Below are 18,741 nucleotides of genomic sequence, written 5' to 3'. Positions count from 1 at the left end.
TCTATACTATGTATGGATCCATTAAACAGATGAATGTGTATCCCATTAATCCCACTGCTGTCTTACAAACAAAAGGACTATATTGTCCCCCTGCTTTGTATTTTAAAGTTGACCGAAATATTAAACCTTCAATCATAATCATAATCAACCTTTAATAATTCAACTGCAGTCAAATCGCTGCTTTACTGTTGCATTTTAGTTGGAGGTTTTGTGTGGAGCCGGCCTGTCCTGGCTCCAGGGAAAGCGGATAGGTCGGATAGGGTCCAGCAGAGAGCAGGGCTCCGCGCCGCCTTCACCCTCGGCTATTTCGCGAGTCTGGCAACTGCAGCCGCGATCTTGAGGAATTTGAGAGGTTGTCATTTCGTTTCTGTGATGAAAGAATGTCAAAAAAATTTTAAACGAATAAAGGATATGGAGAAACACTTTTCTTTTTTTTTAGTGGATGTTAGTTATTTTGTTTTTTTAGCCAGAATGCTCAATGGATATAAAAAAAAATCAAGAACTTCCTATTAGTTATGGTTCCACTGGGGCTCGAACCCAGGACCTTCTGCGTGTAAAGCAGACGTGATAACCACTACACTATGGAACCTCCGCGTAGGCCTAGAGCGTTAGTTGTCTATTCATAGTCACATCAAACCCAGCGCCTCCCCCCCCCCCGGAACCCCGCCCCTCCGCCGTGGTTCCGCCCTGCCCCCCGAGGCACAAGATTAGCTTCTGGATCCTCGCCGGCAGCTTCGGAATTTGAGCTGCTTCAGCCGCTCAGCACGTCAGACTTTCGGCCGCTTGTAACCAGGGCTAAGCCGGGACTCGGTCCCTTCCTCGCCGAGAATGCTGGCCCCCTAATTACCTGTCCCCAAACTTTCCCTCAGCCGAAGCGTCGGCAAGGTGGTCCGACGGGCAGAAGTGCGCCCTGCTGGGGCTCTGCTCCTTCTGGCAGCTTCGCAGAACTCGTGAAGTACCGGTACTTTCCCATTTTCCCCCACAGGCAAACTGAGCCTGGGTGACCCGACTGACTTGCCCCGTCAGAAGTCACATTGTTGCCGCTTCCGGCAGCTTTGGAGACACTGAGGCAGGAGCAGGGAGGACAGGAGCTAAAGAGTTGGCAGCGCGGGGCTCGGAGGTGGGGCGCCATTTTTATGACGGCGTCTATTGTGCCTGGGTTGAAAAAGGCCACTGGTTAGTTAGTGGGCTCCTTGCCCGAGGGTACGGGCCTGTTACTCTCCTCTAACCTTATCCCAGCATTCCTCCCTTTTCGAAGCCGCAGAGGGGATGAAAACCAAAAGCCTTGCCTTCGGTCCCTTTGGGTTAGGGTCAGGGGTGGCGCTGGTGTCGACAGGCCACCTGAAGCATGATTTCAGGTGCCCATTGTAAGATGAAAATGCCAGGTCCCGTTTTTATAAGTTAGGAAGATTTTCAAACCTTGACAGTAAAGCATTGAATCCAGCGTGGGGGCCTTGTGGGATTGCAGATGGCAGTTCCTGACCCTACAGCTGTGTTTCTAGAACTATGGTCCCAGTAAGATGCTGCGATCCTTCGCCTCAAAGGACTCCCACATGGTTTCCCACATGGTCTCACTTCTTGCTTTTCATTGTTAGTGTCATTTTGCCTTCTCCAGGGCTTCTGGGTGGATCTTCACCGCCATCATAGGATTGCTCACCACCTGCAGCCCTGAAAACCCACTAAAAAACACCGTGGTTGCGGGGAGGAGCGCATCTTCAGCACCCTGGTGGATTTGAGCTGTAGGTGGCAGGTGTTCTTTTCCCTGGCGTCTTCCTCGGAGGCTGGCAGGATGATGAAGAAATGATACTGATAGGAAAGCAATTCCCTTCAACCAACTCCTGTTTTCCTGAGAAAGCCCGTGGAAGATCCAGGTGGGTGGAATGAACACTACGTGGGGGTCATGATCTGGATTTTAGTTTTGTTTGTAGCCACTCACTAGCTGTATACTCTTGAGCTAGCCAATTCACCTTCCAAGTCTCAATCTTTTCCTCTGTGCAATACTGCTACTTTCCCCTCTGGCTCTAAATATTATCCCCATTTACCATGTAGAAGAATGGAGGCAGTTATTTGCCCTATGAATTTTTTCCCCCATAGAACTAATTAGAGGCAAGCTTGCAGCTAGTGCCTGGTTTATCTAGTACCCAGTTTTCCTGTGTCCTCAGTTTCCTGTAATATTCTTTACAGGGTCTCCTTACAGTCTTCCTTTTTGTTGATATATTTCAGGAGGCCTCTTGAGTACTTGTTGCCTAGAGTGTGAGCCTTGAGATGACCATGAGTGGCCAGCCACTAACTGGAGAATGAATTCATAAAAGCTCCATGTTTCCTGCTAGTTAATGAGCTGTAATGACTGCTGGGGAACTCCGTAAGTATGTCCTGTTTCCAAGCCCCTATCAGTCCAAAACAAGGTTGCCAAGAATTGGCCCTAAAATTGTACCCACTAGTTTTGTGTTGGTTTGTATCTCCAGGGAATGCTTTGCTCTCCCTTCAGCTTTCTGTTTGCCAACTGCAAGCTTTGACCAAATTCCCATACTTAAAATCCATGTAGAAAAGAAGCTGCCCCTCTAATGCATTCAACACAGGTTTCTGCCTTTAGTAAAAAGCAAAACAACAACAACAAACCCTTTTGTTTCTTTTCTCCATTATGGCCAGAAGGGAGACTTTAGTTCCATTCTTCCTGCCCCTCTGAAGTGTAGTGACAATGTCTATTATTAGGAAAGTACAATATGGCTTACAAAGCACTTTCACATACATTCCTGGCAGGAGCCCTATGAGGTAACCATGGTAAGTATTACTATCACCATTTTTCAATGAAGAAGTTATGTTGAGTTGGAATGCCTTGCCTGTTACCTTTCAGCTGGTGAGTAGCAGGCCTTGGTTTATATTAAGCCTACTGATATCTGATTGTGCAAGGCCCAAGCCTATAAAGACTACATGTTTATTGCCCTAAGAGTGGCATTTATTTTGTATGCATGCTAGTGAGGAAGTGGATACCGTTTGTTTTTTTGTTTTGTAATTTTTAAACAAAATCCTCAAAAGTAGGAACCATAAGTCTGTTAGAAACAACTATTGATGACTTTTACCTTGAAACCGTTGAGAGGAATAATGCTTCAGATGGCCAGCTTTGCCTTGCACTTCTGTCTGTTTAGTCAGATTTGTGAGGCCTGACACACCCAGATATACCCTCGTGCATTTGAACAAGTATAAGAAAAATACATGAGCAAACTAATACATGAAGACCAGAAGCCACTTCAGACTTTGAGTTCACTGATTTCTCAGGTGTTTAGTGTTGTTTCACCAGTTTTTGGCTTCACTGATAGAGGTAACTTGACCAAAGAAACTGTGGTCCCAAACATTGAATTTAGTTAAGAAGCCTACTTTACCTGATATCATTTAGAAACTGTTGTACTCAGGCCTTCAGTGAGTATTGAGTATTTATTAGGGAAAGTCAGTCATTACCTTACTCTGGCAGAGCTCACTTTCTTTTCAGCTCAATATATTCAAAATACCTTGAAACTATCCTATTGTGATAGACATTTTGAGTGTGTGTGTGTGTTTTGCAGGGGATGGAAACTGGGGCCTACTGCATGCTAGACAAGCACTCTACCACTGAGCTACATCCCCAGTCTAATATTTGTTGGTTTTTGCCACCTACCTTTTCACAGTCTCCTTCAACCTCCTGTACCTCCCCTCCCAACCTGGGTTACAGCTTATTACCATGCTTTCTATTTCAGTGGATAGTAAAAATGGAAGCAATCAGAAGAGAATGTCCACAGAATGTCTGTGTCTATGGCTTCATACTTCTCTTCTTCATATATCTCTCCCTCTGTCTTCTTACTTGGCTCAAATTCTGTGGTCATTTTTATCACACACTTGTTTGCCCCCTCATTGCTTCCTTATACTTGCTGGCAAAACCACAATCTGTTAAATGAAACTCTCCTTTCTGTGCTTCTGGATATGGGTCAAGAAAAACCCACATCCGGGCCGACTGGTTTCACATCAAATTCACCACTACTTGCCTCAGGTGAGCTCTGCAGCCCAGTTTCATGATCACTTCTCGTGGCCATTTATTTTTTACCTCCTACAGTATAGTTTCATATCTTTTCTTCCTCAACCTCCTGTACCTCCTCTCCCAATCTGGGTTATAGCTTATTACCATGCTTTCTATTTCAGTGGATAAAATAAAAATGAAAGCAATCAGAAGAGAACGTCCACAGAAACCCACCTGTCAGTATCTGTGGCTTCATACTTCTCTTATTCCTTTAGTTCAGGGTGTCTCTATCACAGCTCTGTGGGTTGTGACTGCGTAACCCCCTTGTGTGGGCCATCCTGTATATGATAGGATGTTTTGCAGCATCCTTGGCCTCCAGTCAGTAAATACCTGTGGCACCCACATATGAATACCCAGTTGTGACAACCCAAAATGTCTGCTGGAGGGAGCAAAATCTTGTGGGGGCTATTTGGCAATGTCTGGAGATATTTTTGTTTATTGTGACTTGGAGGGGGTGCTATTGGCTTCTAGTGGATAAAAACAAAGGACACTACTTTATATCCTGCAATGCACAGAAGAGTTCCCCACAACAAAGAATTACCTGGCCTCAAATGTCAGCAGCACCCAGTTGAGAAACCCTGTTCTAAATTTGCATTTCTAGTGCCTGCTCTGGCCCACCTGCTCTTGCATACTCTAGGAACTCACTACAAAAATTTCCTACTCTTCTATATAAACCCCCCTCCCCACACCCCATATTGGATCACTGGCACACAGACCTAATCTCTTTTTTTTTTAATATTTTTATTAGTTATTGATGGACCTTTATTTATTTATTTATACATGGTGCTGAGGATCAAACCCAGTGCTTCACACATGCTAGGCAAGTGCTCTACCATGGAGCCACAACCCCAGCCAACAAGTAATCTCTTAATCCCATTTCTCCTCTAGCTATTTCTATTTTTCTGCTCTCTTTTATAGGAAAAATCTGCTGCTTGTTTTTGGTGCTCTTTTCAGTTCTGTTCCCTGCACTGGCACTTGCTTGTACCATTCCTCTAGTCCATATCACCAGGGACTTCCAAATTGCTACACAGAATAGTCCTCTTTCATCATCTTATTTGATCTACTAGTAAAATTTCTTTTCTTTTTTTTGTGTGTGTGATACTGGATATTGAGACCAGTACTGAGCTATATCCACCACTGAGCTATATCCCCAGCCTGTTTTATTTTTTGAGACAGGGTCTAGCTAAGTTGCTGAGGCTGGCCTCCAATTTGTGATCCTCCTGCTTCAATCTTCTGAATAGCTGGGATTATAGGTATGCATCACCATCCCAGACTATTAGCAGCATTTCAGTCAATCACCCTTGTTTTTAAAACACTTTTATCTCTTTGTCCTTTGAACATAGCTATTTTCCTTAAACTTCATTATTAACCCCCAATGACCTCATTCAATCTAATGGCTTTAAATACCATCTATTTATTCCAAATGTATATCTCTAGTCCAGACTTTTCTCCAAAACTGCATATTCAACATCTCCATTTAGATGTCTAATAGGAATCTTAAACCCATTATGTCTGCATCTAAACTCCTTATCTCTACTCTCTAAACCTGCTCCTCTTTCAGACTGCCTTATCTCAGATAATGGTAACTTCACCTTTCTAGTTATTTACACCTAAACATTAGAATCATACTAGATTCTTCTCTTTTTCTCATAACCCAGATGTACTCTCACTAGCAAATCATATTGGCTCCATCTTCCAAATCCATCTAGAATGTAATGGCTTTCTACAGTCTCCCTTGCTATCATCTAATCAAAGCCACTATCACATTTTTCCTGGATCATTGCCAATAGTCCCATATCCTGGCTGCCCAGCCTCTGTGCTTTTCTTCCTACAGACAATTCACATAGTAGCCAGAGAGTCCTTTTAAAATCTGAGTAAAATCTTGTCAATCCTTTGTGCAAAAACCCTTCACTGGCTCTCTACCTTAACTAGAATGAAAGCCAAGCCTTACAGTGACCTTCAGGGCCCTACCTGACCTGAACTCCTCACCCATTATCATTCTGATTATATATCCTATTACTCTGCCTTTTCTTTTATTCCATTCCAGCCACCCTTGCCTGCTTGTTGTTCTTAAAATAAACTAGGCCTCTCCTGCTTCTGGGCCTTTATACCTACTGTTTACCGAGCCTTGAATATTCTTCCCTTAGATCACCCCATTGTTTGTCTTCTCACCTCATTCAAGTATTTACCCAAATAATTTTTCAGTGGGTCCTTTCCTGATTCCATTTTAGTTCTTTTTTTTTTTTTTTAGTTGTAGATGGACACAGTACATTTATTTATTTATTTCTGTGTGGTGCTGAAGATTGAACCTAATGCCTCACACATGCAAGTCGAGCACTCTACCACTGAGCCACAACCCTAGCCCTCCTGATTTCCTTTAAAATTGCTATTATTCCTTTCCATTCACTCTAGAAACTCAGTATCTCCTTTTCCTGCTTATTTTTCTTTGTAGCACATAGCACCAACTAAATTTTTAGATGTTTACTTATTTTGTTGATTGTCTTTCTCCATCCTCAGCTAGAATGAAAGCTCTATGAGGGCATGGGTTTGGTTTTGTTTGCTGCTATACTCCATAGAGCCCAAATAGTTATTACTAGCATATACTAAATTCTTAGTAAATACATCTAGAATAAATTTGTCAGTATTGGGGGGTGACTCAAGCCAGGTCAGTCGGTTCCAATTATAGCGAATCCTTGAGCTTTTGCATGAATTCCTGAGAAGAGGCATTTTCTTGTTCAACCTGGACTTGAATGTGAGATGATCCACAGGCTGAACGTTCTGCTGTCATCTTACTATTGCATTGTATTAGGCAGTGCTCTTAATTGTATACAACAGAACCCCTTTTGTTCAAAGTAGTTTTGGTTGTTGCTTTTGTGTGTGTGCTGGGGATTGAATCCAGGGCCTCATGCATAGTAAGCATGTCCTAACCCCACCCGTGTTGGATTCTTATAGCATTGCCCCACTGATACGCTTGATCAAGTGAATTGCTTTGACCAATTGAATGTGAACAAAAACTGATGTGCGTCACTTACCAGCAAAAGTGTAAGGGCCAGTATGGTTTGCTACTTCTCTTTTTCCATTCCCTGTGAGGCCAGCAGTGCCCCAGAGACAGGTTGACCTGAGTCTGAGTTGGAAGACTGTGTGTTACACAACTGTAGCCCACTTGCACTGGCCATGAAATATAAGTGAAAAGTAAACCACTAAGATTTTGGATTGTTTAGCATAATATCATCTAGGCTGCTTCAACATTCCTACTAGTTTAAGAAGAAAATGAGTTTATTGAAGGATATTAGGTAGTTCTCAGGATCTCTGAGAAGGCCTTGGTGATTCTAAAGCTAGAAACAATATCCACATCTCACTAAAGGACTACACTAAGGCAGCTGCCCACTATTGTCTCCTCTAAGTATAGATTTAGCAACTCCAATCAGTGATGGAGTGCAGAATCTTTACCACTGCTGTCTCTGAAAACTGGGACACCTCTGCTATTAACCTTGTCAGAATATGACTTTTGTAACCCCTCTTCTTCATGTTGCCCTCTTCTGGATTGAAAACTCAGGCAGTTCTTGGTTTAAGTGCCTATGTTCTTGCTGTAGGAGAGGCTGGAGAAGCAGATTTTTTTTTTGTTTGTTTGTTTGTTTCTACTTTGAGGAGGTAAGGAGTCAAATGAGAAGAATTACCAAAACAGGGAAGAGGATTTGAAATTAGTGGATGACCATAAAACATGAAAAATATCCACTACCTCTGAGGCCTGAGAATGGAGCCAACACCAAGAGATTTGAGTTGAGAAATAGAGCAATGGAGTGCTATTGTTTAAGTCCTCAACCAAGTCATTCTGTGAATATACCTACTGACCCTTCGGCTATTTGAGGAATAGATTCCCAGTTCTGCTTAGGCCAGCTGGAATGGGTTAACTGACACTTGTAACAGAGAGAGTCCTAATGAGGGCTGGGTTGTGGCTCAGTGGTAGAGCGCCTGCCTAGCATGTGTGAGGCACTGGGTTCGATTCTCAGCACCACATACAAATAAATAAAATAATATCATCTAGGTCCATCAACAACTAAAAAATATTAAAAAAAGAAAGAGTCCTAATGATATGTATCTAAAATGGATGAGCATCAGCACAGTGATTAACAGTGGTGTCCTGGCTTAGACAAATGAAACTTTTGGTTCTCAGTTCGTAATAAATGGGCATACAGCCAATGGTCATGAGAATAGCCACTTTTGGTAGGACAAGATTTTGGGTTCCCAGCAGTTCTCAAATATGGCAAGACATTTGCTCATGTGTGGCACAGTAATAGATACTACTAGTTGCACATCCAATATGCATTCTTCTATTCCTCAATAATAAAAAGAAGCAGCAGCACTTGTGTAGTGCTTGCTATGTATTAGGGTCTACTCATAAGAACACTATGACAAGGGTACTATGATGTTTAGTTTACAGGTGAGAAAAATTCCACACAGAATAATTAGATAACTTGACTGAGTCATACAGCTGGATAAGAGTTTTTTTTTTTTGGATGGTGATACTGAGGATGAAACCCAGGGGCATTCTACCCCTTTTATTTTTTATTTTGAGACAGACTCTCACTAAATTGCCCAGGCTGGCCTTGAATTTGTAATCCTCCTGCCTCAGCCTATTGAGTAGCTGGGATTACAGGCATATGCCACTGTGTATATCAGAGCAGGGTTTTATACCCAGGCCATCTGGCACCATAGGCTGTGTTTAACCTCTGCACTACACTGCCTTATGTTTGATTTTGCAATGTGTCCCACTAAAACAACTTGATTTCCCAGGTCCCTTAACTGCTAGGAGAGATGGTGTGACATGATTCTGTTCAATAGGAGGTATGTAAATAGGTGGGCTTCCAAAACTATTTCTTTAAAAGGAGGTTCCTTTAAGTGGTATGTTCCATTTTGACTATAAATCTTCACTTTCTGTCTACCAATGTGCATGTGATGCTAGAGGTAGATCAGCTGTTTTGTGACCATGAGTTGATAGTTGTGAAGAAAGCTGCAAAGAATCTGGATTTCCTACTATCAGATTCTTTGTTGCACGTGAAAAACACCCCCCCCCTGCTTTTTTTTTTTTTTTTTTTTTTGTGATCCTGGGGATCAAACCCAGGGCCTTGAGCATGCTGGGCAAGCACTCTACCACCAAGCCTCATCCCCAGCCTTTTTCATTTTCACTTTGAGACAAGGTCTCATGAAGTTGCCCAGGCTGATCTCCAATTTGCTATCCTCATACCCCATTCTCTGGAATGTGATTACAGGCATGTACCACTATACCCAGTTAAAATTCCTAATTTTTAAAACCACAGATTAGTGGGAGTTTCAGTTATATGAGGGAAAATAAAAACCCCATTGATTTTAAATTCTCCATATTTTTCATCTGTGTCTGTCTCTTACATCATTTTGACAATGTTTTTAATCTGCCCACCAGCTGTTGAAGGATTGCTCTATGTCCCAGTCCATGCCTACAATGTCTAGAATCATAGTGTTGGGCAGTGTGGGAGTTTTTTAAAAAGGATATGACATGGTCTCATTTCAAGTTTAAAGAACGTAGTTAAGGAATAAATTGTTCTAAGATCTTGTTCTAAGATCTTAATGGAAGATAATGACTTGATGTGGTTTTCCTAATGTAGGATGTATTGGATTTTAATTAGGACCATGTTTCCTTTCCCTTAAAGAAATTTGAAAGAGAAGAAGGCAGATGGGAGTGGGGGCTAATAATGAAGGCCTCTGTGTGATGTTTTTCTCAAGACCAGCTATCAAAATCACCCATAATCAAATTCAGTAAAATTGGATTTTTTTAGAGATAGCCACTCCAGAAAGAAATTGATCAGCTTGAAATACTTTGTCATTCTCCCTTTCTCTTTTACTTGAGATGCCTCTAGTTTCTAAGGTCGCTCACCCAGGACTATGTAAATGAGCATAGAACAATTGGGTACTTCCCACTTCTATAGCACCCCACTTAAAAGACAACATCTGATGGCAGCCAATGAAATGAGCTATTCCTTCTCCTTCCACAACACTTACTGTCTTATTTAGATTTCTGTGTCGATTCCAACTGCGCACAATGTCAGATCTGCCTCTAAGCTGTTCTCTGTAGAACTGATGGAAAGATTTCAAGAGTGGTGCAGGTGTCAGACCAAAATTATATGTGTATTTTTAAGTATTTGGGATCTTTTTGATACAATTAGGGTGCAGTCTGAAGGCTGTGTACAATAATAAAACCAAAACCAATCAGTAGGTTGTTTAACTCAGTTAGAGGCTGTCTGCAGACTAGCAGTTTTTCTTTGCTAAATCCTGTTAAAATGCAGTGGGTTCTGTTTTGTGCAGAATGAGCAGGCTGCCATGACAACTGTCTGTGAATATTATTTCAATATTAGTCAGGTTTCCAGCATCAGCCTCTGGGTCCAGTAGTCATTCTAAAACCCAGATGCTCATCTACTCTTAATGGAGTTCTCCAGGACATGTTTACAAAACAAAAACAAAACACTTTGAACTAGCTGATTTTTTTTCTTTTGGAAGAGAAACTTGAATGAATTTACACAATTACAAATTGGTCCTGGTTTTTATTGCTTCTTATTTTTTCTTTTTTTCCCCCTTTGGTACTAGGGATTGAATTCAGGGGTGCTTTACCACTGAACTACATCCCCAGCCCTTTTTATTTTTTATTTTGAGACAGTGTCTTGCTAAGGTGCGATCTTGCATCAGGCTCCTGAGTTACTGGGATTGTAGGCATGCACCACTGCTATTGCTGTTTTTTTCTTTTGGAAAGATGATTTGGGTATAAATTTATATTGTGTTTGTAGATTTTATTAAACAGATGCACTAGACCAGAGTTTGGAAAGTTCCCCTCTAGGTGGTCCATTTGTTAAAATTATGTATTTTTTTCATTTAACACTATCAGAAAGAATCTTATAATTGCAAGTGACAGAAGATCCCATTTAAATAGAGTTAACAAAATTAGTTTCAAAGAAATCTGGTTTGAAAATTCCCAAGGTAAGATTTGATTCAGAGATTTATGATAGAAAGCTCCAGCTCCAGCTCTATATCCCTGACCTTTTTGTTTGCCCTTCTCTATGTATCAAGTTCACCTTCTAGATAGGCTCTCCTTATAGGGGCAACATTGCTCACAGCACCATACTCTTAGGAGAAAGGTGAGTCTCTGTACCAGTGCTCTCTTCAGGAGCCCTGAGATTCACTCACATTGTCTGTCTTGAGCTAAATGCCCCTCAAGTGCTCTTTTGCTAACAGAAGAGGATGTACCTACTCCTGAACAGTCACTGTTGCTTGGGAAGTGTGCTATGCTAATTGGCTTAAGTCAGGGTCCACACTTAAGAGTGTGTGGGGGAGTGGTCAGTCCCATGCAAAACATATGCCTGAAAACTTAGAGATGGTTAATTACAAAAAGAAAAATTGAGGTTCTATTATAAGGAGGTTAAGGGAATATTTGCTGGCCACCTGGTTAGCAAGAATTATGTTGGCCAAATAATAACAGCAACAACTGCTAGTAACATGTATTGAATACTATGAGCCAGGCACAATTCAAACCACCTTACAAGTATATTGGTTAGAGAATGTGTTTGGTTGCATATAATAAAATAAACGAAATAGTAGGTGCTTAACATGGAAGATTTTTTTTTTTATCCCACATAATAAAAAGCCAGGAAATAATCAGCTTCACCTTGCTATCCATGTCTCAGGCTTATCCTTCCATCTTCCTGTTATCATTCTCAGTGTGAGGCTTTTTTCCTAATGCTCACAAGATGGCTGCCCCTCCTCCCAGCATTGTGTTCTGTTTCCAGGCAGAATGGGGGAAGGGCAAAGAGGAAAAGGCTCCTGTCAGCTGAGACTTTTTCCTTTTTATCAGGAAATGTGTTTTCTGGAAGCCTTAGCAGTAGATTTCTGGTTATAGTTCAATGGCCAGAACTATGCCACATGATCACCCTTAACTGCAAGGGAGCCTAGCCTGGTTCCCTTTCATAATCTTCCTATTATTAATGTGCACAGAGGACTTAATTTTTAATTTTAAAAAATGACAGTATTTTGCTCTAGGCCCTATATAAACTTTATGACCTTCTCAGGAAAAATAATCTAGAAAAATATTTGATCTCTAACCAACTTGTTTCCATAGTGTTCTTTTTAAGTAGCCACACCAGAAGGAACGTGGTATTTCAATAGGAGTTGTGTTTGGTAGTAACAGATTTGAAAGGGAGGTGATTTTTATCTCACATAACATAAAATCTAGAGCTTTATCAGAAAATGAAAATGTTAATTACAAATAGCTGTCATTAACTTGTTAAAGAGTCATAAGACATAAAAATTTATTTTAATGAGTTACATCAGATTGATTTATGTTACTTTTTTTGTAAATTGGCCTTTTCACTAGGTAAGAATAACAGTTCACCTCACTGGGTAAATTAGTGACATTTTGTTTTATTATAAGTACCTCGGTTTGCTTATAATAGTTATTTTTCTCATTCTTTCCAAATATTTGAAAGCTTTAGCTTATGGCCTTGCTTTATTTGTATATCACAACATTGTTTTGGTGATATTACTGAGTGTAGACCATAAAATCACAAGGACATTGTAGAATATAGTTTGACTTCAAAATTCATGAAACAAGCCTGGGGATGTAGCTCAGTGACAGAGTACTCCTGGGTTCAATCTCTGGCACTGCCAAAAAACAAAAAAAAAGACATGAAAGACTGAATTGAAAAAGATTAAGCAAAATGAAAACCTGTACTAGGTTGTAGAGAAGTGCCAAAGTATGTTTCACATCACCTGGGAGAGCTAAATACAAAGTCCCAGGCCCAACCCCAGACCTACTGAATCAGAACCTATAAGAATCGGGCTCAGGGTTTTGTGATTTATAAGCACACTAAAGTGTAAAAATTACTTTTTAAGACAGTTTCATGTAAATGAATTGTAAAAGACACAGATTATGTACTTTTTTTGGTTTATGGTATTGAGGTTTGAACCTAGGGGTGCTCCAGTGAGCTACATCCCCAGTCCTTTTTAATTTTGAGACAAGTTCTCACTAAGTTGCTTAGGACCTTGCTAGATTGCTGAGGCTGGCCTCCAACGTGTGATCTTTCTGCCTCAGCCTAACAAGTCCCTGGGATTAAAGGCATACACCACCATACCTAGCTAAGACTGTGCACTTTTTCTAAGTAAAAATAGGAGTTGTGTTTGGTAGTAACAGATTTGTTGTGTTTGGTAGTAACATTATTTTTACTAGTAAAAATAAGAACTTCAACTTCAGTAAACTAAGACCTTATTAAACCTAGATTCTCCTTTGAAAGACCTCAAATCATAGACTCCATTTATCTACTCCAGGTCAGAAGCCTAAGCTTAAGTGTGTACTTGACTCCATCCTTCTATCAACACCTTCACCTAATTAATCCTGTTCATCCTCCAGATGTCAGGTTCAAAGAAGACTTCCTTAGAGAACTCTTTGCTTGATTTTCTGACTTACTCTCACAATACACATACTTGTCCTTTATAATTTCACATTTATTTATTTATTTTTTGAGAGAGTGAGAGGAGAGAGAGAGAGATTTTTTAAAAATATTTATTTATTTATTTTTTTTAGTTCTCGGCGGACACAACATCTTTGTTGGTATGTGGTGCTGAGGATCGAACCCGGGCCGCACGCATGCCAGGCGAGCGCGCTACCGCTTGAGCCACATCCCCAGCCCCTTCACATTTATTTTTTATGATTATTTTATATGTGTGTATGTGTGTGTGTATATATGTATGTATGTATGTATTTTCCCTACCAGGCTGTAAATTTCAAGTGGGAAGGGACTTGTCAGTTTTATTAATTGACATATTCCCAGGGTATAGAGCAGTACCCAACATATAATAGGTGCTCAAGATATTTGTTGAATGAATATATGGATGAAACTAAGACAAGAATAAGTGCTCTAGAAGAAAATGCTTTAAAAACTTTCCCAAAGACTTCACCATAAGCTTACTATCTCATTTAAGACAATGGTAAAGAGTTTTTAAAAAAATATTTATTTTTTTAGTTTTAGGTGGACACAATATCTTTTTTAAAAATTTTTATTTGGTGCTGAGAATGGAACCCAGGGCCTCACGCATGCCAGGCTAGTACGCTACCACTTGAGCTACATCCCCAGCCCCAAAAGAGGGTTTTGAAAAGAAAGCCATGAATCTTTCTTAGGCCTTGTTTTAGCTAATAGTCTTGACATTCTTCTAAGAAACAAATTATTTTTTATTTTCTATGTTCATGAACACACAAATAGTTAACGGGGAGGTGGTTGTGGCCAAAAGAAAACTTGAAGCACCTAGAATCTACCTTTTAAAAAGCAAAAAGTGGTTTATCTCATTGGGGTTGTGTTGCCCACCTTCATTTAGCAGGTACTAGCATATTTGCATCTTACATTGTTGTTACCAAGACAACCTATTGAAGAATCATTCTAGAATCTACTTCTGAAACATTCCAGATGAAGCTAAGGGAACCTCTTTAAGTAAGACCTATAAGGGTGACGATGGGTTGTGTCCTGAGCCTGCAGGTCAGGCTGAAAGATTCAGCAACCAGAAAAATGAAGATCTAGGAAGATGATCTGTTTTTCTGAGCCTGTGTAGAACTGATAAAACCTAGAGGGAAGGGTAAGAGCACTTAATGGACTAGATGCAGTGAGTGAGCTCATGGGACTATAAGGTTGAAAGTTAACTTGCTTCCTGTTTGATTTGTTTGGCCCAACTTTTGTGGACTTTGTTTAATATATGACATTTATTATTATTATTATTATAATAATATACAGGATAGAATCAGGCCACCTTGACGTAATGAAGAGTACTGGCTGCCAGTCACAAGACTGATTTTGGGGAGGCCACCTAACTAATCTAGGCCTGGTTTTCCTCTCCTATAAATTGGAGATTTCTGAATAAGAGTGCAGGACCAGAGTATCTTTCCACATCATGGGTTCACCTGTTACAGGGATCTGGGTCAAGAACCTCATGATCTTATAATGTGACTTCTTCATTGTGTTGCCTAGATCCATTTTGCCCAATGCCCAGTACTTTGACACGAGAGGTCCTTGCATCAACATATATTCTTAGTTTTACTTTTGTCTTGAAATGGTAGGCTATAGCTCATGCAGAAGGAAAATATGAAGAAATAAGGAATTACCATCACTCTGCCATTGACTCATATGCTAGATGTCAAACTGAGATACATATAAAATCCAAGTGCTTACAAGATAAAGGAACAGATTGTGGCTATACTTAAAAATATCATAGCTCTCTAAATAAGGAGGAGTTCTGATAAACCTATTTGGAGTTCATGCAAAATACCCATAGACTTTGAAAATCTGAATTGTACATTACCAAAATAAATTACTTTTGTGTGGAATTATATATAAAGGCAGATGTGGATTACATGGTAATGAGAGTCACTCTTGATTTAAAGATCCCCGTTTTCCTCAGCCTCTTACTTTCCAAATTGCTTCTTTGTTGGCCTCCTTGTTTGCGTCTTCCTCTTCTCATTATCTTTAATGTCTCAGTTCTCCAGTGTTCTGCTTTTGCTCCTATGGCCTTCTTACCCTCTGAGCTCTCCCTGGCTGTTTTATCTTCTCTAATCACTTCAGCTATTATTGGTAACTTGATGGCTTTCTTAATCTGACTCTCCAGACCTGATTTATTTCCTGGGCTCTAAACCCAGGCTTCTACTGCCTATGAGACATTTCAATAGTGAGATTTCACAGTCACTCAAATTTAGCATACCCCAACTGTTATTTTCTCCACCATAAACATGATAGTCTCTCTTTGTGTGCTACTCTTGTATCCTTTAATACCCTACTGCATTCAATGGCATTACCTCCTAAACTGTTAATTACAAGAAGGCAGGGACCATGTCTGTCTGGTACACCACTGTACCCCCAGCACCTAGCAGAGTGCTTATCACATAGTACATACCCAGTAAGTATTGTTGAGTAAACAATCCATCTGTTTTTTTGAACTGGAAACCTTGGAATCCTCCTTAATGACTATATCTCCCTCACTCCCCATGCCCAGTCTGAGACTTGTAGGAGTTGTTACATTAAATTATTGGATATTTGGTTCTTCCCTCTTCTCCATTCCGACTGCTCTGATTTTTAATTCAGCCCTTACCATCTATCACCTAGATTATTGTGGGAAACTCCCATTAGTATTCTGTTGCCAGCTTTTTCTCAATTTATCACCAGACAGCCCCACAGAGAACTTACTACAGCTTGAATCTCATCTGATTACCTTCAGGCTTCCTTTCAATTAAACAGAATTTGCAATCTGGTGGCTTCATACTGAATCCATGCAATGTTTTGAGAAAATGAGAGTTACTATATTTCATTGATTCTAAGAGGCACATTTTCCTTCCCACATTTTAGCATTTCTGATTGGGTGATATGTCTTAAAATTGACAGAGTGCCACAGTTTGGTTAGTGGTGGTTATTTTATGTCTAGTACATAAAATAATGATGTACCCTGTAATCGATAGCATCTTAAATTTGCTGAAATATACTCTTGCAAACATTTAAAAATAAGATCATACATAAAACATGTTTAGATTCTCTTGGAAGATTGCATCAGGCAACAATGGGCCAGGATCTCTAGATGGCAGCCTGAGAGAGCTACCATTAAGTAGCAGGTGCCTCATTTAGATAAAAAAATCTCCATAGTGTCCCATAGTTTCTACCCAGGCTGATTTTTTTTTTCATTTCTATTATCTGCCCCAGCCCAATAAACATTTTGGAATTACCTTCCCTGATTGATAGGTTAAAGTCCAAATTCTTTGTTGTGATTTATAAGAATATTCACAGTTGGTAATAACCTACCTCTCCATGTTTATATCTCCAACCTCTACTCTATACATCCTCTGTCCCCCATTTCAGGAAACATTCCAAAAATATAAAATGCTCTTGTGTTTCCAGGGATGACTTTCTTTGCCTTATATGCCTTATGAAATATTTCCTGGCTTTCTCAGGAAAAGCTAATTTTTTCTGGACTCCAGGAGTATGTGAGCATATTTCTGAGTCTATATCTCCTGTCTTGAAATTATTTGTGTATATGCTTATGTTCTTCATCATACTGTGAACCTGGTAGGGGAATGAATCATAATTATTCATCATTATCTCCTTGCCTTGTAGCTTGAACATGCTCAGCAAGTATCTGTTGAGTAAAGAATGGATGGGCAGCACCTTCTGACTGGGACCTCTGTTTTTGAGTTTTGCCCATGAATAGAAAATTAAAACAGAAGACAGAGGAAAGAGCAAGTGTTTTCCTTAGTACTCTGAGCTTATAGCAGAAGATATTGCTGCTGGTTGTGATTTAGGAAGGTCATTGGTAGTCAAAGTCAGCCTATAGGGATTCTAGTATCTATAGACCTAAAGACACTAAACCAGAGCTAGCTCTATGAAGTTAAAAAAAAAAAAAAGCACTTTAAGATTATCATACAAGGGCTGGGGCTGTAGCTCAGTGGTAGAGCATTTGCTTGGCATGTGTGAGGCACTGGGTTCGATCCTCAGCACCACATAAAAATAAATAAAGATATTGTGTCCATCTACAACTAAAAAAAATTTTTTAAAAATTAGCATACAAAACAATTGCTGTTGTATTATAGTTCTGTGAATTTTAACAGATAGATTAGTGTAACTATCACCATAATCAGATATAGTCATCTCTCCTTCCCTAACCATAAACCCTTTGACAGCCACCAATCAGTTCTCCATCACTATAGTTTTGTCTTTTTGGAAATGTTATAGAAATGGCTAACCTTTTAAGCATGTCTTCTTTCATTCAGTATAATACCTTTGAGATCTATTCAGCTTGTGTGTATCAGCAGTTCATTTATTTTTATTACTACATAGTATTCCATTGTGTGAATGTCCCACAGTTTATGTATCCATTCACTCATTGAAGGACATCTGGACTGTTTTCCGTATTTACCCTGTGAACCTGTATATAGGTTTTTGTGTAAACAGAGAAATCCATTTCTCTAGAGTAACTATCCAGGAGTAGGATTGCTGTCATATGGTAAGTATATATTCAACTTTATAAGAAACTATTGAACTCTTTTTCAGAGAAGCTGTACCACTTTGCATTTCTGCTAGCAAGGTATTAGATTTCTAGTTGCTCTCCATTCTAGCCAGCATTAAGTATTATTAGTATTTTTTCCCCTTAATTTAAGCATGCTACAGGTGAATAGTGATATCTTATTGTGGTTCTAATTTGAATTTCTGCTTCCTTGAACTGAAGGGGGAAAAAATGTAAACTTACTACCTACCACTTCAGCAGTACTTCAAACTCTGATGTTCTTTTACTCTACCTTCTACTGTTTACTTTTTGGAGTCCTCACGTTGCTTATTTATTGCTATGTAACAGATTAACAAAAATTTTAGTGACTTAAAACAATATACTTTTATGATCTCATGGTTTCTGCAGTGTAGGAACCCAGGCCTAGTTTGCTTGGGCACCTTTAGGATCTTTTTTGAGTTGCTGCAGTTAAGGGAGTTGGCTGGACTATAGCCATCTGAAGGCTTGACTGGGAGGGATCCACTTCTAAGCTCGTGGTTGTCAGCAGGATTCAGTCCCTCATAATCTGTTTGACTGAGGACCTTAATTAGATCCTTGTTGGCTTTCCCCCAGTCTTTATAGGCCCCTCAAACATGGCAGCTTATAAA

General features: G+C 39.9%; 2 protein-coding genes and 1 non-coding gene across 3 annotated transcripts in view; 1 reads left to right on the top strand and 2 right to left on the bottom strand.

The window, feature by feature from the left end:
• Rs1 (retinoschisin 1) overlaps nt 1-360 on the bottom strand; it is a 31,523-nt gene extending 31,163 nt beyond the window's left edge. Inside the window, exon 1 of the mRNA XM_026396767.2 lies at nt 224-360. Within this exon, the coding sequence (XP_026252552.1) occupies nt 224-360 (137 nt within the window). The remainder of the gene's footprint in view (nt 1-223) is intronic.
• A 156-nt stretch (nt 361-516) lies between these two features.
• Nucleotides 517-589, bottom strand: Trnav-uac (transfer RNA valine (anticodon UAC)). The gene has a single exon. It is a non-coding gene; the product is annotated as a tRNA-Val (tRNA).
• A 128-nt stretch (nt 590-717) lies between these two features.
• Ppef1 (protein phosphatase with EF-hand domain 1) overlaps nt 718-18,741 on the top strand; it is a 131,136-nt gene continuing 113,112 nt past the window's right edge. The window contains exons 1-3 of the mRNA XM_026396728.2: nt 718-961; nt 1,616-1,871; nt 2,224-2,362. The gene's annotated coding sequence lies outside the window, so the exon portion shown is untranslated. The remainder of the gene's footprint in view (nt 962-1,615; nt 1,872-2,223; nt 2,363-18,741) is intronic.

The sequence above is a fragment of the Urocitellus parryii genome, chromosome X (genome assembly GCF_045843805.1).
Source record: "Urocitellus parryii isolate mUroPar1 chromosome X, mUroPar1.hap1, whole genome shotgun sequence".
NCBI lineage: Eukaryota > Metazoa > Chordata > Mammalia > Rodentia > Sciuridae > Urocitellus > Urocitellus parryii.
This window is presented reverse-complemented; position numbering and strand designations above follow the sequence as displayed.